We start from the raw sequence: 15,236 nt of genomic DNA on the forward strand, positions 1-15,236 counted from the left end.
TAATTGAGATAAGGTGTTCCGGCGTGTAGTGTACAAAACGAGATAACCAAATAGGATAAGAAACCGTATTGATGGTTAAAAATGAGTTAAATCGGTAATTCGATCATGTTATGACGAATGAAACATGAACTTTTAAAGGTTACCATATAAGGTAAATCGTAATAACCAATAAGGGCAAAATGGTAATTTGGTCACACGACCATAACCGTTAGTTTTGACAGACAATTATGATGTAACCCATAATAGGCCAAAATGTGTTAAGGAACGGAATTATAAGTAAAGTGACCGCACGGTGTAAATCGGAGCGAATCATACTTACGAGGTGGTAATAAATGTCACCTCGCTAATATAAAATTGGTTATTTAGACCAAACAGGTCAAAAGGTGAAATTATCACCCTTTGACAATATCGACTAATGGGTTGTCGAGTTGTATGATTTTAGGGAAATAAATAGCAAATGGATGTTTACCGCGCTATCACTTAGCAGCCACTAAGGCAAGGTATTGAAACGGGTCAATATATTGATCTGAGCCAGGTATGTATAATAACACAACTCATCATGTAGAATTTGGAGTTCTATAAGAGTCAGACAAGGTTAAAATATAGATATTCGGTTATCTTTTAGGTAAACCAAATAAATTGAGTTATGATTATAGTGTTTTAGAAGCACATGGGTTTATAAACAAGATTATAGTTAAAAAGGTCGGATTTTTGGGTCAAACAAGTATTTAAAGGTCCTTTGTTGTAAAGAGGGATAACAAAATTGACCAAATCGTCCTTGTAAGCTAATTCGAACGAACGACCCTTAAAGGTGGTTTGGAAACGAGTTTTAGGATTAAATAAATGCTTAGAATAAGTATAGATAGTGAAAGATGTAAATTTTGGGTCAAATGACTTTATATGAGTCTTTGCCGCAAAATGATAATCCGAGGGGTAAAACTCGGAATATATAGATATCCACATTTAATCCAACGCATATATAGTTGTGGTGGGAGAATAATTGATAAGAAATGTAGGAATAAGATGCTAGAAATGAATGAAAATGATTTCAAGCTTTTAAGTGCTTAAATACCCTTAACGGGTCAAAATTTTGTAAAAAGGTAATAAGCCGAAAGCATAAAAGTCTAAAAATTTATTAAGCCGGATGTCGGATTTTAACTCCATATGATGGAGAATCAAATTACAAACACGTATGAAGAAACGGTAGGTCAAACGGACAAGCGGATTAAAAGTTATGAAGGTTTCCGTTTTAGAAAACGGCAAACTTGGAAAATCCTGCAGAGGCCACCGTAAGTTACGGTAGTTACCGTAACTTACGGTATCCTATAAGTCTTTACGCCATAAACCCCCTGCTTTACGGTGGGAAGAATCAACATTCAGGGTCTACCGTAAATTACGGTGGCTACCGTAATTTACGGTAGACCCTGTAACATAATGTATTTTAATCAGTTTCGTTTCCCGGACTCGTTTTGACACGTTTTAAACCCCGTATGACTAAAGCATTTCATGTTTATGAAATGTAGGTACATTTTGGATGCCGGAAGACGATCAAGCTCATCGGAGAACCGAACAATATAAAGATACATGCTTCCGCACATTGCCCGACGTAAATTTTAAACGACGAATGCGATCACGTTATGTTGATTAACTATGATTTGCAAAGGTTTTAATAAATTCGTATTTCCGATGTATATGAAATCTTAATTACATGATTGTTTTCGTAAAATATACATAAAACCATGAATTATAAGAGCGGGTGTTACATAACGTATGTGACACGTGTTTAAGATGCTTATCTGCTAGGAAGGCGAGGCTAGAATAAAAGTGTAGAGCATAGTTGTCTGTAGATCTTGCGGCTTGAGTCTCTAGACATAGATAAACAATATTTATATTTAAATCTGAGTTGTCGGAACAGAATATTTGCCTGGCTTTTTTATCTGTAATAATTTATTTGCTATTTGAGGTACGGTATGGGACGAATTATATAAATTGAATAGTAATGATAATTGTTATGGAAACTTCTGGACAATCTGTTTCGCTCAGTGCCATGCCCCGATGATTCCGCCATCGGTTGGGGTGTGACAACAAGCTGAGTGGATCCACGTGTCCTGACTGTTGTCCTTGTTGTCTGGTCTGTCATCAATGGCTAAGTGGGGATCGTGGAGCAGTGGTGGCGCACGTTGATTGGATCCACACATGCGTCCTTGTGTACCTTTTTGTCTCCTGTACGATTGTTAATCGTGCAGCATGATCGGATACAGCATGTTTGGACGCTCATTGGTCCACTGCTCTGCCACTTATAACTTTGGCACTTATCCTGGGTTTACCTGTGCTTCCTTTCTCCGCGCAGCCATCGAGGATATCCCTAGTAGCTGGCGCAAGGTCCAGGAAGTAAGGGTTTTCATCCAAGAAGCTAAGTGTCAAATCTGGTCTTACGTTGGCCCCGACCTTGTGCGCGACCTAGGTTACACCTGATTAGCCGGCGCGAGGTTGGGAAAGCTACCAAATTAGTCTATTAAGAGTATGGTCCCACACACGACCTGATTGGTCGGTGTAGGATTTGGGACCATACCCCTTCAAGTCCCCCAGTCCAAGTGTTGCTTCCATGCGCGAGGCAAGTGGTTGGAGGGAGCTCTAGACTAGAAAAATTAAGAAGTTAAGCCTTCGCTTGCTAAGGTTTTTAGAAAACCTCTTCTAAACAAGAAGATCTGGCGCGCGTGTAGTGTGCTGCAATTCACGCGGCGCAACGATCTAGCTTGTTGCTGAAGTGATTTGCTACTTTGTGCAGGAAAATTCTTGGAATCTGAAAGAGCAAAGTCTATGCTTGCTTTGGTACTTAGAAAGCATCTCCTCTGCTAAAAAGAAGGCGCGCGTGTAGTCTGTTGAAATTCACGTGACGCAACTAACTAGCTTGTTACTGAAGTAACCTGTGTAGTTGCACGGGAAAATTCTTGAAATTTGAAAAAGCATGGGCTGACAGGTTAGTGGTGACAGCGACGTTTGAATTGACCGCTGACACAGTGACGATCATGCTGTCACTATGTCAGGCGCGCCTTTTCGTCTGGTGTCAGGAGAGTGAGGCTCACGCGCGTGTGGTAACCGTCGCTCTGTATTTCCTGCCTGACGTGTCAACCCCTAATTGGACACGCGTGCGGCTGCTTCGGCACAGTTACCCATCACATTTAATGCGATGGGTATAAATATGTGAAGAGGAAGAGTTGGAGGCACGTTTCCTTCGAATCTTCCCCCTTCTCTCTTCTTATCTTCAAGTTTTCTGCAAATCTTCAAAGTTTTTCAGCAGATCTTCAAACCTTCAATGGTTTTCAGCAGATCTTCAAACTTTTCTTGAAGTTTCCCTTCTTAGACTTCTTCCAGTTTTTATATCAAAATGTCGACGACTGACGAAATGGTGACGGTTGAAGAAACCGCCGGTGGTTTGCCACCGTTGAAGTGGAATCAAGGCCTCTTTGAACAGATGGTTCGAGGCTATCAATTTGCTAAAGAATGGGATACCAAATACCCGGCTCAGGGGCAGACAGCCACCGATGCGCCGCCGGGATACATCACGTTGTTTGCCGACTTCTTCGGAGAAGGAAACTTCCGATTGCCGGCCACCCACTTCTTGGGTAACATTTTGCAGTACTACTCATTCCATATTTCTCAACTAAGCCCAATGGGCATCGTTCGTGTTTGGAATTTTGAGTTCGTATACAGGTCACAAGGAAAGGAGCCCACCGTTGACAAATTTAGGGCTTTTTATCAACTGCAAAGCAATATGGGGTTCTTTTCTTTTGCTCTTCGCTCTGCGAAGAAGATTTTGATCAATCCCCCTAAAAGCTTCCACGATCGGAAGATGAAGTTCTTTTTTTATCCACGCGGAGGTGATCCCCATGGTGATGCAATTCCGGGATATCGGGTGAGTTCCTCTAGGACTGATAGAACCCACTTATTCTAGCAAGGGTTTAACCCTTTGGGTTCCTCATTCCATGTCAACACAAGGTTTGAGTGTGGCCTTAGTTTCATGTTTCTGTTTTCAAAGTGCTTTAGATGTTATGCTATTCGATTGAATTGTACAAAACTTTCCAACTATACTTATAGGTACTAATACTTTATGTTAATCACCAACTTTTCGTAGTTAACCTTTATTTTACACATGTTTCAAGATTTGCTACTCATGTAGGATGCTTATTGGACTTAGATAATTAATATGGATTTGTTTTGAACTATTTGTTTATCCTTGATGTACTGGATGTTTTAAGTTGATTAATAAATATTTAGATTTAAATAGTTCCATGTGCGTTTGAACAATCTACAAAGTGGCGCCCGATGTTTCCGCCATCGGTTGGGGTGTTACACTAGGGGGCACGATCATGCCTGGTGAGGATTTTAGATAAAGCTTGTCCTTCATGGCCTTTTCTGATCCAGTCCATTGCGATTATGTTATAGGCACATTCATGCATGTCCAGGTTTTCTGACAAGGCTTGAACATGTGGCTTTCTTGGTCGGTTCTCGAACCTTCTATCCTTGTCTTATCCTAAGCACGAGCGTGTCTGGCCATTGGTGGACTTCTGTTGACCATTTCTTGGGTTGACTTGTTGACTTTGTGCTTCTTGGTGTTGTGCACGACCGTGCCCATAGCCTGGCACAACTGTGTCTAATTGGCAACTTGATGATTTCCTTAGAATCTCGGATTGTTTTTCTTTGTTTATACTCGTTTTCACTTCTTTTCATCCAAAGGCCTTGGAAATATGCATTTGTCAAATATGAACATGAACGATTTAGGTAGTATTTTCAACTAAATAGTCATTAAAGTACTTAGATTTATGGGGTAATTATGCACGAAAATTATGTATAGTTGATGGCACATCTAGTATGTAGATGGGACTTGTATGTGTGCATGTGTGTATGGGATTCTTATGTTTGTGAATAGGTTTTATATGCATATAGGTATGTATGTATGTATGAGATTTGTTTGTACGTATGTAGATGAGAATGGTATGTAACTATGTCTTGGGATTATATGTACGAATACATTTTAATTGTTATTAACTATGCTATCATGAGAATAAAAATGAAAGTGCAAGTATATTTAAGAGTGTGCTCTTGAGTGTTGGATATTGGAACTCAAGATTGTAATCGGATGGATAAGTATTTGTCGAAGGGATGATGGGGTCAGTTGGTTCCATTAAAAGTTTAATTACACGTTGTTCATGTATTGCAAGAAGTCACACACTTTTCTAATGATATGGATGTACTGTGACTGCAGGTTATACGGGTCTTCGACATGAAGTGCAGAATGACCGAAGATGGAGTCAAAGCACAAATTGTAGGTTCCTGAAGAACGTAATGCTCATAAATGAGTTTTTCAAATGGTTTCCAAGTGTCATAGGACATTTACAAAGTGTGAAATTTTACAGTTCGTATTTCCGCTGCGTATTTTTCAGTTAACTCATTTTAGGATGTTACATAGGGTTTTACCCAAATATGTTACATTGTTACCTTTTTTTAAACTAATCGGTACTTTTTGGAATTTTTTGGCTCCAAACGTTTGAAACTTTTTAGAAAAAAAAAACATTACAAAAGGTTTTCTAAGTTTTTGCAACTTAGGTGGATTTTCTCTCTATAATTCTTGTATGTGTATATATGTATGTGTGTATTTAAAAGCCCATTTTGTTTACTAAAAACTTAAACCCATCAACTTTTAGTTTAGGCCATTAAACATTTTAACCCCCTTTTTATCAATTAAAACCAATTACTAAACTAAACTCATAGCACAATAAAGCAATAATATCGTAAATAAACAAAAAAAAAATAAAACGACAATAAGAGGCCCATTTTTTCATCTCGCACAGGGCCCGAATTCTCATGAACGACCTGACTAATTGACTGCCCAAACACAAGTTTCGAAGTTCCGATCAAGTTTAAACATAAACAGAGCAAGTATTAAGAGAGAGTGTGAAAGTAATAACAATACCGTCACAATTTGAAACCAGGGGCGCAACTTACTTGGGGCGGGAGCCCCCCCCCCCTCCCGCGAACTTTTCGATGCGTAGTGTTATGAACAGTAACTTCGTATAGAATTTTTTAGGTATATACGTTTTCGCCCCCCGGTTTCGGAAAAAAACGGGGGGTCAAGCTTCACCAATGTTTGAAACCAACAAAAGTTGAGGGTAGCAAAGAGACATACAAATGGTCTTGAAGGGGTGGTTTGGAGAACATCATAAAACCAAGGGGTCAAAGTAATAATTTGTTTGTTCAAATTTGAATTTAAATATAAATATAAATATAAATTTTATAAATTAAGTATTTGATCAAGAGTCATATGCCTTGCATGGCAAGTTTAACGTGACTATAAGTAGGGTTTTACGATATTTGTTATCCGATTTCTAATCTTTAAATCTCGTGTTCCTTCCTATTCACAATAATAAAAGTGTTCGAACTAGTCAACTTCTATCGGTGTGAGATTTTGTGGTGAAACTCGATATCCAGATTATCATCGTAATCTTGATTTGAACTCGTAAAACTTGGATTAATCGGAGAAACATGTGGTTCTCGTCGTACTGGAGACCTAGAGATCGATTCACGTTCGATGAACTCAGGTAATTGTTTCTTTCTTTCGATCTTGGTTTGGATTGAATGTTATTACGGGTTTAGTTGAGTCAATTAGGGTTTGGAGATTTGTTTTAGGGCAAATTTGTAAAGGAAGACGAATATATTATGACAATTTAAACGAATATAGGATATGATGTTTACAGGTTGATAGTTGAATACATTATACCTGACAGCAATTAGGGTATCAGCATTGCCAAAAATACTAAAATCGCAGTGCAGTAAATGCATCCATGGGTATAAGTTTATAACATAACGAAGAAACTAGTCAAGATAGTCTTAACTCAAACCATAATAATCATTCATATGCCAGAACAATTATGAGTTTACCTCGAGATAGATGGTAAACGGGCAACAAGCTGCTCCGCTATCCCTTTTTGAATAGCGAAACTAATTATTTTAAAAACTACGTCCATAGATCTTAGGGTCATAACATTAGTATGCATGACCCTTTGAACTCGACTAAGTAGCTCCACAACCTCTAGCGCCAGGAAACCAAAAGTATCAAAAGCAAATGGGATACTGGTTGTCAAGGCAGACTTTCTTGTGTTTAGTCACTTTTCCCGAAACAGATGGGTGCGTATGAAACTATGAATGAGAAAAAAGTAGAATGGTGGGGAATGGGGAGAACTGGAGAGAAGTACAAATAAACATCCAACCCTAGGTATTCGAGTGTTGGTATGCAAATAAGATATCTTTTTGTCGAAGTTTATCTACACGAAGTATATCAAATGGGGGCACCCTGCATACTGTATGTATACATCGGCACCGGCATAGAGTCGAAACGTGGTGCTATTAGGAGTTAGGACACTCTTAATTCAATCATCCATGCTTCACATTGTTTAATCGAATTGAAAATATGACACTCACACTGATATTTTGTTTTAATTTGTAGCGTCATAAGCATTATGTATTCTGCAGTAACTACATATATGTACTTGCATGGTTGTCTTGCACATAGGCTTGTAATTTCCCAAAAAAAACATGAAAGATCAAATGATATAAAATACATGTAATTATTCGGTACGCTATTGTGAAAGTATGATTTTGTTCTGTTTGCAGCAATTCAATCGACCAGCTGATGAAAGTTCAAGTTATTAATGACGTTAACAAGGTAAAAGATCCATATTGACATGATCCACATTTTTTATATTTTTTTGATCGCATAAAACGGCAATATATATTTACAATGATTTCAGTGACCTTAAATTTGTTTATCCTGCAATAGGATTTTGTGATCAACCCACTGAGATCAATTGCAGAGCTAATAACATATGGCGACCAACATGACTTAAACTTCTTTGAGTGCGGTTCTTGCTATCTCTACTTTATTTGTACTTTTCACAATTGTGTTGTACGTTCCCACGGGCACACGTGTGTGTTTGTACATATTAAACAAGTGATCTGTTTGATGATGCCTATTTAACAGGTTTTTTATGGAGAAAAAGGTCATGGGGGAATTTGTACGTATACTGAAGATCAGTAAGATTGTTTCAGTTCAATTGTTGCAAACAATGAGCATTATGATTCAGAACCTGAAAAGTGATCACTCAATATGTAAGATGAATATATAAATGTAGATTTGTTTTTTTGAAGTCGTTTATTTGCTTTTATATTCCGACATTAATATCTTTCGCTGAATTTGCAGATTATCTGTTGAGTAATGAGCTTATAAACTTCCTTATAACTTATCCTTTTGACTTCCGGGATGAAGAGCTTTTGTCATACTATGTATCCTTCCTCAGGTTTGCTATTTTTCAGCCTGTGTATTGGTTTTCAAAAATTATCTTTTTCTGATATTATCAAATGCTTCAGCTGTTGAGTTTTATCTTTTTGTTTTCTTCTGTTTCTGACCGATTTGAATTTGCATCTTTGAAGAGCAATCAGTGGGAAGTTAAACAAGAATACCATATCTTTGCTTGTTAAGACTGAAAAGGTAAGTTTGTTCATGTGATTTTACTCTCTCTCTCTCTCTCTCTCTGTTTCATTATCTATATATAGACAATTGTGTATATTATATCTACATCTTGCTGTATTTCTGTTTCCATATGTATTTTCATCTCTTGTGTGTATGTAGGAGGAAATAGTTTCCTTTCCACTTTATGTGGAGGCAATTCGTTTTGCTTTTCATGAAGACGACATGATTCGTGCTGCAGTTCGTGCATTGACACTAAATATCTATCATGGTTAGTTAGTAGTTACTTCTTTTTTAATAGCTTCGTCAAATTACTCTTGGTGATGTTCTACAATGCAACTAATACTCGTCTTCGTTCTTTTGCAGTGGGAGACATACATGTTAATAAATACATCGCCACCACCCCTCATGACAAGTACTTTTCGGACTTGGTTAAATTTTTTAGAGAGCGCTGCATTAGCTTAAATGGATTGTTATCACCTACCACAGAGTGTGTGTCGTTTATCTTAAATTAGTATTAGTTTGACATTTTTTAGAGTTAATTGCCCGGATGGTCCCTGTGGTTTCACGTTTTTTCACGTTTAGTCCCCACCTTTTGAAAATAGCAGGTATGCTCCCTGTGGTTTGTCATTTTGTTACTCTGATAGTCCCCTGACATATACTCTGGGGACTATCCGAGTAACAAAATGACAAACCATAGGGAGCATACCTGCTATTTTCAAACTAACTGACATCTACTCAGGGGGCTATCCGAGTGACAAAATGACAAACCATAGGGAGCATACTTGCTATTTTCAAAAGGTGGGGACTAAACGTGAAAAAACGTGAAACCACAGGGACCATCCGGGCAATGAACTCTAATTTTTAATAAAGAGTCATAATATAGTTGCTAAAAGCCTAAAACCATTCTTGACGCAGAAGCCAGAGTCCAGAATCAACGTCTAAAATAGTCTCTGCAGTGGATGAAATCGAAGACAATCTATACTATCTTAGTGATGTTGTATCTGCCGGGATTCCAGATGTTGGGACATTAATTACAGACAGCATGTTGAAACTTCTCATTTTTCCAATGCTTCTTCCTTCATTAAGAATTGAAGTTTCTGATGTATGAATTTCCTCTCATCATATGTTTATTATTTTCATACTACTTCCGCCACATTACAAGAATCTTTTAATTTCAGGGAAAGAAGTTGAGTTCAGTCACCTCTCTTTGTTTGTTGTGTTACATACTGCGGATCCTTAAGATTAAAGATCTGGCGAATACCGTTGCAGCCGCCCTAATTTGTTCTGTTGAGTCATTTGGGCCAAATATTGAGGCTAAACGCCTCGATGGCTTCATGGCAGACCATGATAAGGAGAGCCATGTAGATGATGAGAAGCCAGGTGGAAATCTTGAGTCTAATAGCGTTCAAGATAATTGCTGGCATTCTGCTTCAGTTTTAAGGTATTTACTATTGAACATCACTTAGTGATTCTCGCGGCAGCACCCTTCAGGTTTTCTGTACAACTATTTGAATTGATTTGAAACACATAATTTATGGTACAAGTCGGCTCGGGTTGATCCCAGACGCTTTTTCCAGCCTTTTAATTTTCTTTTATAAATAATGAATGTGTCGTGTTCATTACAATTGGTAATGGATTGTTATTTCAGTATTTGGCTGTCGTTAGTAATTAGTACATGACTTAAAAAATGAACAGCATTTCTCTCTTGTTACGATTTTTACTACTTTGTAAAATGTTTTTGGAGATTAAAAGACACTAATCTATTTTCTTATTGTTGTATAGGGATGCTTTGATTTCTTACATCACAAGTGGAGATGATATGCAAGTGGTTGGTTCTTTGAGTGTATTGACCACACTCTTACAAACTAAAGGTTGTATGCTATTCATAATTCATACTGTCACCTGCTTCATGATTACATATATGCTCATAATTTTTTTTTTTTTTTTTTTTTTTGAAATTTCAGAGCTTGATGAATCAATGTTAGATGCTCTTGGAATCCTTCCACGACGTAAACAACATAAGAAACTCTTGCTGGTCTGTCCTGCTGACTTTTTACTTAAATTTTTCACATTCTTTTTATTTTGTTTTGATAGATTGATAATTTTTTATCACTTTATATTTTTTTTTTACTTTTTATGTTTTATAATAGAGGTCGAAAAACGTGCTTGTCAGTCGTGTTTGGTAACGGGTCAAAATGGGTAATTTTGTTTCTACCTAAGACATTTTGTCTAATTTAATTAGTGTGTCGAATATGATTACAAAAATCACATCATTTCATTTATGATCTCTTTTTTCATACACAACTAATGTAGGAGGTTCTTATGCATTTAATTTATACTTTGTTGACACGCAACCTATTTGACCTGTTCCGCACATTTAGCTCGTGTTCTTCTAATATAATCAGACTCTGTGTGTTCATTGGCTAAAATTACCACCTGTACTTAATGTGTTTGTAATGAAACTTTAGTTTGGCACAGTCTACACCCTTGTCTTTAGTAGAATTGTAACTACATAATTACATTACCATATAATAAAGGTTCAATCGTTCATGTAAGCATGTATAGTTGGTATATCTCTAGACTTGATGTAGTACAATTTCTTCTTTGGATCATTTCGGACCCATTAAAATGATTCAGATCTTATTTACTTAATATTTGTTTCTCTTTCTGGAATTGCGCATTTCGATAAAAGGAGTACTATAGACTTGTTTTTTGATTAGTTGAAACGTAATGCCTTATATATTTTGTGATTGCAGAAAGCCTTGATCGGCGAGGACACCGGTGAAGAACAACTTTTTGCTTCAGAAAACTACTCATCAAATGAGGTTGAGCTCAATATTTACCTACAAAGATTAAAGGTATATTGCGTAATACCCCTCGTTAACCTTCATCGTGATAAATGCTATTTGGTAATTAAATTCTTATGAGAGCACTCACCTTGTAGTCTTCATCTCCTTCTTTATCTCCAAATTTTAGAGATTTCTCTTATTTTTCTTCTCCATCTCCGTCTCCAAACTATAAAGATTTGCTACAGTGAATCTCTATGTATAGAGATTCACCATTCACATCTTCAAAATCTAAAGATTATAGCTCAAGCATTTCGGTTTGTACCTCAAGCATGGAAGAAAGAGAAAGAAATTATAAAAAATAATACTATAGAGATAGAGAGTGGGATGTGGAAGGTTAAACAAATTTAGACATAAATTTAGAGAAAGGTGATTTTTGGAAATGGAGATGGAGATTCCAATGGGAATGCTCTAAGAAATGAAGGGTATTGAGATTTTTGTAAGTTTTTTAATACACACTACTAATCACTTCCTAGATATAAGGTATTATCGTATGGATGATCTTATATATGTAAAGTGACATCTTTTGCAACCTGGGATCCTTTTGACACTTCCAATGTTATTAACAGGACCAATATGAAGTGTCGTGTTCATACCAGGAAGTTGCGGAAAGCCCACATGTACATAGACGTCTAGTACTTTTCTATTCCCTACTCTTGATATGTTTTGTTAGCATGCTGTCAACTGTTTGCTAGTTTTCTTGCTCTCTCAAATCCTTGCCTGCTTTAATATAATGTTTAATGTAAAAAAACTTCCAGTTGTCTGAGCTTTGCGCCTAGGCGTGCTCACGACCGGCAATCATCCTTTTATTATGCAATTTTATTAAAAGCTCAACATGCAATATATGAATATAAAAACTATATTATTACAAATGTAAGTTTTAGTGAAGCAATTTAGGAAGTTCGTATGCATTTGGATACGCTATGGATGACTTTGAACCTGTTCTACCCATTTGACCCCTTTCCTTTTTTCTTTAACTTGATAACTTAGTCCATTGACCCGTTGGAGGTGCAACAGAGTAAAAATCAACCCATTCTTATGTAAATAAGTTGAACTTGCCACTCCGATATCAATGAAATTGGACCCATATATCTCATAGTTGAAGCAAATGATTCAAAAGCTTTTTTTTTTTTTTTTTTTTTTTTGACCTGTTTAAATTTAAACAAAACTCAAACAGACACTTCATAAGTAAATGGGTTGAAATTGCCTTCTCTACTAAAATTTATTCTGACAATTTGCATATTCTTGGTTTAAGGTACTTGATGCGTTGATTGGTCTTTGTTGCCGAACAAGCATATCAGCAGATGCTTTATGGCATGGAGGTTGGCTTTTGAGGCAATTGCTTCCGTATAGTGAGACTGAGTTCAACACTCACCATCTTCAATCCCTCAAGGTAACTCCAATGATTTTTTGTCATGAATTATATTTATAATATCCGTTAAAATAGTAGTTTAGTTTGATTTAGATCGAGAAATAGTATGTCTGAAAAGAATTGGACATGAATCTGAGATCCTGCATGGTTTATTTTACAAGTGTTTTCTCTCAAGTGACATTAAATTCTTCCTTACAGGATTCCTTTACTAAGCGCTGCAACCAACTTGTTGAAGAACAAAGAGGATCCTGTCCCGATCTACTCATACAAGTGTTGTGTGATGAGTGGAGAAAATGCAAAAGAGGTACTTGATGTCTTTAAGAAGTATATTAACTTCTATTATGTTTTTTGTTCATATCTCATAAATTCGTTTTTGTTCTTATTTGTAGCAATTGAGGCTTCCTCCCCTCGAAAGGAACCTAAGTCCATACTCTTCCGAACAAAGAAATCTTCTTTCGATGCTGGTGAAACAATGTACGAGCGTGTAAAGGTATCCCCAAATCCAATCCTTAATGCATGTCTGTATTATGTATGCACTCTACTGAAAAACATGGTTTTTTTCTTCTTTTTTTTTAAACTTAGGTGTTCGTGCTTCTCCATCAGCTCCAAATTTGCTCATCCGGTAGACCGTTACCAGATCAGCCTCCTATTCTGCCTCCGGCTGACTTCGCTGAAATTTCCCGAGCAAAATCTGCTGGTCTGTATATTATTGGTCCAAAACTGTGCACTGAATTACATGTTGGTTAGTCTTTGCTTATCTAGTTATTAAAGGTTGCATACTTGATCTAGTTACCTATTAATCAGCCAATATGGTTATGGTTAATCTATAGTGGGTCAAATAGATACACAACAACAAGCATATACCCAGTAGAATCCACCCATAGTCTAGCTATTGATCGGGTCTGGGAGGGTGAAATGTAGGCAATCCTAAGCTCTACCTCAAGGAATATAGAGGTTGCTTCCAATGAGACCCCCAACTCAGACATATAAATGCATAAATATCAAATTAGAACATACATGGGTACTAAAAAAACCTTGACCTAGCCCCGAAAATGAAGTTCTAAAAATAACCTTGATGAGGTAGCAAAAAAAGGAAACTGGTGAAATGTATAAAAGGGATAGATACACATCATATAGACACACATGCAGAGATAACAAGCAAAGACCACCGAAATAAACTAAGAAATTGGTGATAGCAGATCACGTACAAGACAATATATATGTGCGAAGGGTAGGTGACAATGTGAGCCATTGATCTCTCAAAATAAATGGCTCAAAACTAAGTGATTACATTTTTGTAAATATATGGTTCAAACAATTGAAGAAACAAACAGAGTAAGAGTATTCTGGTCCTTTCTCACTTAAACTCCTCCCCGCCTTGATTTTCAAACGGCTATAACTTTTTCACACGCTAATATTTAAAAAGCTTTACACCGTATTAACGAGCATTTTATTCTCTTTAATTCAAGCAGCCTATTGCTATAGTTTTCTTAAAAAAAATTACAAGATTATTGAATACCCATTACGTGATTACGTGATTTTGATAACCTAGCATAACTACGTGATTTGAATACCAATTATGTGATTACGTGAATTCATTATAGTATGTATCGTAAAACCTCACCAAGTGATTACGTAAATTCATAAAAATAGCTGACTATGCATTATTACCTGACTACGTGATTTTGAATACTCATTTCGTGATTACGTGATTTCATTATAGTATTTTATGTGATACCACACCGAGTGATTACGTAAAAACAAAAACATGTAATACAGAATATTTCACATGGAATACCTAATATTTCAAATCTAATCATGTATTAAAGATAAATTATATACAAAACATTGGCCAAATCAACCTATAATAACCACATAATGCCGTATATTAGAGATTTAATCACGTAATAAAGCATAAAACAATCAAGTTCTTGTTATTGATGTGTAATCACGTAATATCATAATCGTAATAACATCAGTTATAACATAATCATATTGAATGTGTAATCAAGTAATGGATTTATATTGAATGTGTAATCACGTAATTGTTAGATATGAAGGCTTTGCAGGAATGCAGGAACAGAATAGAGCATCTGCATATGCTCTTTCGTTTGATGCGCTACTGTTTCATAGATGCTCTAATAGACGCTCTAGATGATAGATGCTCTAATCTGGTGCAAGATGCTCTAATAGATACTGTAATGTTAGATGCTCTAACAGATGCTCTATTATGGATGGAGCAAATGCGCTAATTATGGAACAAATACCATATGCGCTATTTTTGTTAAGCCTGATATCCGGTTTCCTATTTTACCTTTTCTTCGTCAATAAGTTGTAAACCCTAATTTGGGTATTATAAATAGTTGATAGGACCTTTGTAATTGGTATCACATCAGAAATAAAATCCCAACCCTAGTTGCAACCCGTGGACGTAGGTCACCTTGACCGAACCACGTAAATTCTTGTGTTCTTTATTTTCTGCTAGTGTGTG

The 15,236-nt window shown here is 36.5% G+C and overlaps 1 protein-coding gene across 1 annotated transcript; it reads left to right on the forward strand.

Moving 5' to 3' along the window:
• The first annotated feature begins 6,357 nt into the window (after positions 1–6,357).
• On the forward strand, positions 6,358–13,533 carry LOC110928863 (protein TRANSPARENT TESTA 9). Its single transcript, XM_022171910.2, has 18 exons — positions 6,358–6,599; positions 7,672–7,723; positions 7,838–7,914; positions 8,039–8,166; positions 8,258–8,354; positions 8,488–8,545; positions 8,687–8,795; positions 8,891–9,014; positions 9,443–9,629; positions 9,706–9,968; positions 10,310–10,398; positions 10,492–10,562; positions 11,284–11,385; positions 11,943–12,008; positions 12,629–12,766; positions 12,944–13,049; positions 13,135–13,235; positions 13,328–13,533. The coding sequence occupies exons 1-18, from the start codon at positions 6,544–6,546 to the stop codon at positions 13,490–13,492; spliced, it is 1,989 nt and encodes a 662-aa protein (XP_022027602.1). The 5' UTR covers positions 6,358–6,543; the 3' UTR covers positions 13,493–13,533.
• Positions 13,534–15,236: the final 1,703 nt, after the last annotated feature.

Source organism: Helianthus annuus, chromosome 3 (genome assembly GCF_002127325.2).
Source record: "Helianthus annuus cultivar XRQ/B chromosome 3, HanXRQr2.0-SUNRISE, whole genome shotgun sequence".
Lineage (NCBI taxonomy): Eukaryota > Viridiplantae > Streptophyta > Magnoliopsida > Asterales > Asteraceae > Helianthus > Helianthus annuus.